Below are 7,467 nucleotides of genomic sequence, written 5' to 3'. Positions count from 1 at the left end.
GTTCAAAAGATTATACATTTACAGCAGCTAGCTAATCAATTGCCAGATTCCTTTGCTGACCCAAAGAGAGTGACAAAATCGTACATACCTGCTTGCAATGCACCAGTACGAATTGATGTTCAGAAGGAACACAATACACAAGTTGCTACAGAGTCTAAAACCCGTTTGAAACGAGGTAGACCATTAGGTTCCAAAGATAAGAATCCTCGGAAGAGTAAAAGAGGTGCATGTCAGACCGAGGCTCAGGGAATTACCGAGAAAACAGACATGGCCGCGGCAAGTGATAAGGAGCCGGATGGGGTTCAGGACGCTGAACCTCTAGGTCCTGAGAGTATTGATAACGATGAAATATCGATCAATTATTNTGTAAGAGAGAAACTGGATTTGCGGTTAATGGATGTTGTAACTGCATACCTATATGGTCCACTGGATAATGAAATATATATGAGATTACCAGAGGGAACAGAACTCAAAGGAAAGAGTGGTTCTCGAGAACAGTACTGCATAAGGCTAGACAAATCGCTTTATGGACTGAAACAGAGTGGTCGAATGTGGTATAATAGACTTAGCGAATTTTTGGCAAAGAAAGGCTATAGGAATGACCCCATCAGTCCATGTATCTTTATTAAGAAGTTTGCAAACAAAGGATTTGTGATAATAGCAGTCTATGTGGATGATTTAAACATCCTAGGAACCTCTGGGGAAATCGCCCAAACTGTAGAATACCTCAAGAAGGAATTTGAGATGAAAGACCTAGGCAAGACAAAATTTTGTTTGGGATTGCAGCTTGAGTACAGAAGCAATGGCATCCTTGTGCATCAAAAGGCATATACAGAAAAAGTACTCAAAAGGTTTAATATGGAGCAGGCTCACCCATTGACTAGCCCCATGGTTGTGAGAAGTACACAAGTGGATAAAGATCCATTTGCTCCCAAGAAGGCCGATGAAGAAGTTCTCGGGCCTGAAGTGCCTTACCTCAGTGCTATAGGAGCGTTAATGTTCCTAGCTAGCCACACTAGACCAGACATAAGTTTTGCCGTGAACCTCCTAGCGAGATATAGTTCTTGTCCGACCATAAGGCACTGGAATGGTATTAAACATGTTCTGCGATACCTACAGGGTACGACAGACTATGGTTTATATTACACTAACTATAACAAAGATGGTTTAGTTGGTTTTGCTGATGCAGGTTATCTCTCCGATCCACACAATGGGAAATCACAAACAGGTTATGTGTTTACATACGGTGGTACAGCAATCTCTTGGCGTTCTATGAAGCAAACCCTTGTTGCGACTTCATCAAATCACGCAGAGATACTAGCAATGCACGAGGCCAGCCGTGAATGTGTTTGGTTGCGGTCCATGACTCAGCATATTCGGACAGACAGTGGATTGGAGGACAGCAAAGAAGCAACCGTAATTTATGAAGATAACACAGCATGCATCGCACAGCTCAAGGAAGGTTACATCAAGGGAGATCGGACGAAGCACATATTACCAAAGTTCTTCCATACACATGAATTACAAAAGGCCGGAGAAGTTCTTATAGTGCAAGTTCAGTCAAGTGAGAATTCAGCCGATCTCTTCACCAAATCGTTACCGACAACTACTTTCAGNCTGATGCAGGTTATCTCTCCGATCCACACAATGGGAAATCACAAACAGGTTATGTGTTTACATACGGTGGTACAGCAATCTCTTGGCGTTCTATGAAGCAAACCCTTGTTGCAACATCATCAAATCACGCAGAGATACTAGCAATGCACGAGGCCAGCCGTGAGTGTGTTTGGTTGCGGTCCATGACTCAGCATATACGGACAGACAGTGGATTGGAGGACAGCAAAGAAGCAACCATTATTTATGAAGATAACACAGCATGCATCGCACAGCTCAAGGAAGGTTACATCAAGGGAGATCGGACGAAGCACATATTACCAAAGTTCTTCCATACACATGAATTACAAAAGGCCGGAGAAGTTCTTATAGTGCAAGTTCAGTCAAGTGAGAATTCAGCCGATCTCTTCACCAAATCGTTACCGACAACTACTTTCAGGAAGCTCGCGCACCAGATTGGAATGCGGAGACTTAGGGACTTGGAGTGATGTTTGGAACAGGGGGAGCAATGTGTGCTGTACTCTTTTTCCTTCACCAAGGTTTTGTCCCAATGGGTTTTCCTGGTAAAGTTTTAATGAGGCAGCATCCCCTAAGCACATTGCAGCGATCCCATCCAACATAGGCACGGTTGTTCGTCCAAGGGGGAGTGTTGTGAAACACTTAGTGGACTCACTAGACCGGCCCATATACTAAGCCATGGAGCTTAGGCCCATCGGCCATACTCAGTCCATATAGGCTCGGCCCATTGGCCAAAGCCTTACTCGGCCATACACTCTTATGTCGGTCTAACCCTAGCTTTGTAATCTACTATATATATGCATGTAACCTTTGGGAATCAATAATAAGAAACACAAGAGTTTATCCCTAAACCTCTACTTTCATAACAATGATAATGAATTTTTTTTTTGGTATATCTTCTATATAACCATTTTACTCATTAAGGATGAGAGAAAATGAAGTACGGATACGATTGCAGAGATTATAAAATAAACAATTATAAGAAAATAATATTCCAAATAACAATAATCCGGAAAACTTGATGTAAATTTAATGGCACATCGCACATAAGTTCAAAAAAATCTAAATAAATATAATATATCATCAGAAATTTAAGAAAATAAGATTATTTGTCAAAAAAATTAAAACAAATCACCAGTGACTCTTCTCAACTCTCACTTGACCATTCCTACCGATGTAACTACTGACCCACGATCTAAGAGAAAAGAGAAAAGATCTACGATCTAAAGCATATGTTTTGTCATTTATCAAATTACTTGATTAAATTTTTGGTGAAAAGCCAAATGCATAAAAGAATAAATATTTCAATATGAAATTTATTTGTTTTTTAAATAATTATTTTTAATATTTTTTAAAAAATTTGAATTATAAATCATGTTTAATAAAAATTTTGGTGTTTTTAATCATTTCTATATTATATATCACATTTATTATGTTCCAACCGCTATTGTACCCGCTGGTCAACCAGTCGTAAACCTCCCGCAAATGCACCAATTTTAAACCGCTAAACCAGTTGTTCAAAACACTTAATAACGCTTGAAACTGCAATCGCTCGCTTCCGCAATCTCCCGCAACCGCAACGGCAGCGTTTGAACTAGTCAGGCAGTGAGATATACTCACTCAACGTAGTATAATGGGCCTAGTTTGGGCTTTCAGCGGCCTAATTTCGTAGTTTGTGTTTACTTAAATAAAGTTTACTATTAAAAAAAACGACGCACGTTTCTCACCTCCCAGAGCAAAACGTCATGCAAGTCGAAACCCCATCGTCATATGACCATGGAAACAGAACGAAACGGCGAATCCGACGAACGGAAACCCCGAAGAAGACGATGGTGGCGATTTCAATGTACAGAGGCAACCTTCACAAAGTTCCCCACGTAAAACGCGAGTGGATGATGCCGGACCATAATCTCTCTAGAAAGGATTTCAAATCTCTCCTTCATCGCCGTAAACGAGCCCTTTCTCGTCTCCCCGTTGATTCCAACCCTAACGCGAACCTTACCGTCAAGACTGAATTGGTTGCCGTTCAGGAGGATCCGATTCTTCCATCTGAAGAGAACGGTTCTTCTGGGAAGCAGAAGCTAGTTGAGGTGAAGAGAGAGGAGGTTTGTGGGAATCAGGTTAGGGAAGATGAGAACGACAGAGGTTTTGAAGGAGCTAGACCAGACGGTGGAGATCTTCCCGGAGGAGTGACGGAATCCAAGGAAGCTGATGATGTGCCACACGAGGATGCGGCGAACGAGAAGGTCGAGGTTTGTTTAGGTTTCTTTGATAATTTTCAACTCCTTTATGATCCTACTATGGGATTTGAGTATAAATTAGCTGATTTGAAGCTGAAAATATCATGTTCATTGAGAGATTTGTGGTGAGCTAGGTGAAGTAGATAGGAATATTGGGAAAACTAGATCAGTTTAGGTGAATTTATCAGTATTAGTGGCAGACATGTTGAATTGTAGAATAGCCATTGTTGAAGCGAAGCCGCCATTGTCTCAAGCTTTGGGCTGTGTCCTCAAGTAGTTTAAGTTGCATTGATGGATGTTGTTGTCACGTAACAAGTCTTATACATGAAACAATAGCCGCAAGAGAGTTTACCAATATGGGTCGTAGTTTTGTTTTCCTGTGTTTTAAATGCCATCAATCAAAAAGTCTATAGCTTTATTGTTTTGCGTTTCGTGACTGTATTCTCTCTTTCCGAAATAGGCAATTGAAACAACCGAAAAAGTACCAAGCGAAATAGAGATTAAACGGAAAGAAGTGGAGGACAGGTTACAAGTTTTGAATGCAAAGAAACACAATCTAGTCCAAGTGCTTAAGCAGGTCAGTCCAGTATCTGTTCTTCTCTCTAGAAAAGTGTTTCAGCTCTATATACTAATATCGATGTATTATGTAATAATACTTTTGTCAAATTAATGGATACACAGATATTAAATGCTGAGGAAGAATTGAAAAGACGCAGCTACATGCAACAGCAAGGAACAACAGCAGCGACTCTTCCTGCTCTTCCACTCCATGTGGATGTCTCTAATGACTCGGGAGGTAATGCTGGTGCTCAAATGGAAGGTGGAGAAACTGATGATGCAGCGAATCATAATAACGCTCAAACTCGTACTGTGCAACGACTTTGTGGTGCTTCTTCGTCATCTGAATCTCCTCTCAGAAGAGCAGCAGCCTTTTCACAACACAATAAGGTAAATATTCAATTCTCCTTCATCTTATACAACTATATAAACAAATTACTTAGAATCGTTGGATCCAAAATAAAACATGGGATCTCTTTTCTTCTTGCTCTATCTCTGGTTTTGGATTCATATATATATATATGGTGATTGGCTATTGTTAATGTTTCCCAGGTTCCGCATACTTCTCGATGGAGCCCACGAGTGGCTCCTAATCAACATGGTGCTGCAGTCACTGTCTCTGCATCTGGAACAAACTACATTGCTTCATCTCCTTCACCAGTTGGTTCTGGTGGCACTTCTGTTTTCAGAGAATCACGGCTTCAGAGTCCATGGAATTAGCAGCTCTTGTCTTTTTGTTTTTCGTAGCTATAACGTGTTCATATTGATTGATGTATAAATCAGACTCATCCATATCTTATTAGTATTACTGCAAAGTGCAAACTAATATAATCAGGAAGAATCACTGTTTCTCAAAGGGTCATTGTTGTTTTTTCACGTATATGAATAATTCCCAAAAGCTCTTTTTATTGCACAATCAAACCTATGAGCATCTGCACCATATACTACTAAATCCAAGATATTGTATATATCTTCATTTTGAGGATGGAGCCGATCGCCAGATACAAACGCTGCATCCCGATCCTGAATCTTAATTGATGACCATCCAGGCTCTTTGATCACGCCTTTAGACTTCATATCTTTCCTTACGTTTGCAGCTTCTTCCAAGTTCCCTGTGCCTGAATATATATTGGCTAGTGTTACAAGTGCAGTTGCAGAAGTAGGATCCAGCTCTAGAATCCTCTCGGCCGCCCTTCTCCCACGTTCAGTGTCTCCTTTGGCCCTACACGCAATGAGAAGTGTGGTCCAGACTACATCGTCCTTCTTCCATGGCATGTCATTGATCATCTTCTCTGCATCGCTTAGCCTTCCTGCTCTACATAAAAGATCAACCATACAACCATAATGTTCCTTGGCTGGTCTCATATTATACTTCTCTTGCATCAAGTTGAAATAGTGAAAACCAAGGTCAAGCTGTCCCGAATGAGTGCAGGCGGTGAGAACGCTGATGAAAGTTACAGAGTCAGGTCTAAAACCAACCTTTAGGCTCTTCTCAAACAGATCAATAGCTTCTTTGCTCTTTCCATGTTCTGCATATCCATTGATCATAGCTGTCAAGGAAACAATATCATCTCTATCTGTTTCTTCGAATATTTTTGAAGCTTCTTTGATACTTCCGCACTTCGAGTACATATTAATCAGACTACTACGAACCGTGGGGTTCTGTTCTAGACCAAGATAAAGAGCAAGCGCGTGAACTTGTCTGCCTCCCTCAAGAACTGTCATGTTTCCTGAAACACTCAACAAACTAGCAAGAGCAAAATCCGTTGGTTTTGTCCCCGCTTGTCTCATCCATGAGAAATACTTAAAAGCTTCTTCTCCAAAACCAGCTTGAGAGTATCCTCCAACAATCGTGCTCCACGAAATAATGTCCCTGCAACTCATTCCTTGAAACAAAACAGAAGCCGAATCTAACTTCCCACATGCTGAATACATCTTCATCATCGAGTTACTCACTGACAAAGAATCACCTAGACCTAGGGAGAATACATTACAGTGGAGCTGCTCGCCCCACACAAGTCTAAAAAGACTCGCACACGCAGAAAAAATCGATGCAAAAGTTTGTTCATTAGGAGGTACTTGAGAATTTCTCATATTTATAAACGTCTCCACAGCTTTTTCCTCTTGGCCCATTTGATTGTAAGCTACGATAAGGCTTGTCCACGAAAAAACATCCTTGTCACTCATATTTCCAAACAAACAAAGACCGTCCTGCATTTCCCCACATTTAGTATACATAGTAGCGAGCGAGTTAGCCACACAGAGAGTATCATCAAAGCCTCTCACTACCACATGAGTATGAATCTCCTTACCATATTTAACTTGACGTAAACCAGCACAAGCCTTCAAAACACTAGCAAATGTAAAAGTATCAGATGGTTCATTCAGTCTGGTCATATTCGAAAAGTACATCAGCCCTTCCTTGTAACGACCAGCGAGAACCAAACCCGTTATGACTGTTGTCCACGCTACCGCATTTCTAAAAGGCATCTCACTAAAAGCTCTACAACTCTTGTCCATCTTCCCAATTCTCTTATACATCTCAACCAAAGAACTTCCCACGTACACAGAGCTGAGAAGCCAAGACTTCACCGCGTAAGCATGTAAAGATTCTCCATACACAATGTTGGAACTTTGACCACAAGCCTTGAGTGCAACACTTAGCACAGAGGAATCAGGTAAGACGACGGCAGGATCAACAACACGACGCATAGCGGAGAACAAAAGCAGTGCTTCGTTAGAGTCGTTTGCAGTCACGTATCCTTTCATGATGGTTGTCCATGACACAACATCTCTCTGTGGCATTTTATCAAACACTTGGCGAGCATCTCGTAAATTCCCGGCGTTGACGAGACTTCGAAGGTGAGAGTTGAAATCAAATGTGACCACCACCTGATTCGTGATACGGTTCTCCCCCACCGGTCTCTCCAGTAATGAAATCGAAGCTGTACAAAACCGTTGGATCGTGCCGCCATTTCTCACACTCAAAATCATGTCTTTAGTTTTTTCTTCACCTGAAGAAAACAAAACATTCACT

The 7,467-nt window shown here is 41.2% G+C and overlaps 2 protein-coding genes across 3 annotated transcripts; one reads left to right on the top strand and one right to left on the bottom strand.

Annotated features, from left to right (window-relative positions):
• On the top strand, positions 3,361-5,286 carry LOC104711256. Of its 2 annotated transcripts, none has more exons than XM_019229284.1 (4): positions 3,361-3,878; positions 4,333-4,449; positions 4,554-4,820; positions 4,983-5,286. In XM_019229284.1, the coding sequence occupies exons 1-4, from the start codon at positions 3,378-3,380 to the stop codon at positions 5,148-5,150; spliced, it is 1,053 nt and encodes a 350-aa protein (XP_019084829.1). In that variant the 5' UTR covers positions 3,361-3,377; the 3' UTR covers positions 5,151-5,286. The 2 variants fall into 2 exon arrangements, with proteins under 2 accessions (XP_019084829.1, XP_010426247.1); XM_010427945.2 differs by having other exon boundaries at positions 3,362-3,884.
• Positions 5,281-7,449, bottom strand: LOC104711257 (putative pentatricopeptide repeat-containing protein At3g47840). The gene has a single exon (XM_010427946.2). It carries the CDS (start codon positions 7,422-7,424, stop codon positions 5,304-5,306), a length of 2,121 nt encoding a protein of 706 aa, XP_010426248.1. The 5' UTR covers positions 7,425-7,449; the 3' UTR covers positions 5,281-5,303.

This window comes from Camelina sativa, chromosome 9 (genome assembly GCF_000633955.1).
Source record: "Camelina sativa cultivar DH55 chromosome 9, Cs, whole genome shotgun sequence".
In the NCBI taxonomy this organism is placed as follows: Eukaryota; Viridiplantae; Streptophyta; class Magnoliopsida; order Brassicales; family Brassicaceae; genus Camelina; species Camelina sativa.
This window is presented reverse-complemented; position numbering and strand designations above follow the sequence as displayed.

Bases quoted from the DNA above. Each gene is read 5' to 3' on its own strand.
- LOC104711256 (XM_010427945.2), top strand. From the start codon at position 3,378: ATGCAAGTCGAAACCCCATCGTCATATGACCATGGAAACAGAACGAAA. The intron at 3,885-4,332 runs GTTTGTTTAGGT...TTTCCGAAATAG, and splicing joins CGGCGAACGAGAAGGTCGAG to GCAATTGAAACAACCGAAAA. The intron at 4,450-4,553 runs GTCAGTCCAGTA...ATGGATACACAG, and splicing joins TAGTCCAAGTGCTTAAGCAG to ATATTAAATGCTGAGGAAGA.
- LOC104711257 (XM_010427946.2), bottom strand. From the start codon at position 7,424: ATGATTTTGAGTGTGAGAAATGGCGGCACGATCCAACGGTTTTGTACA.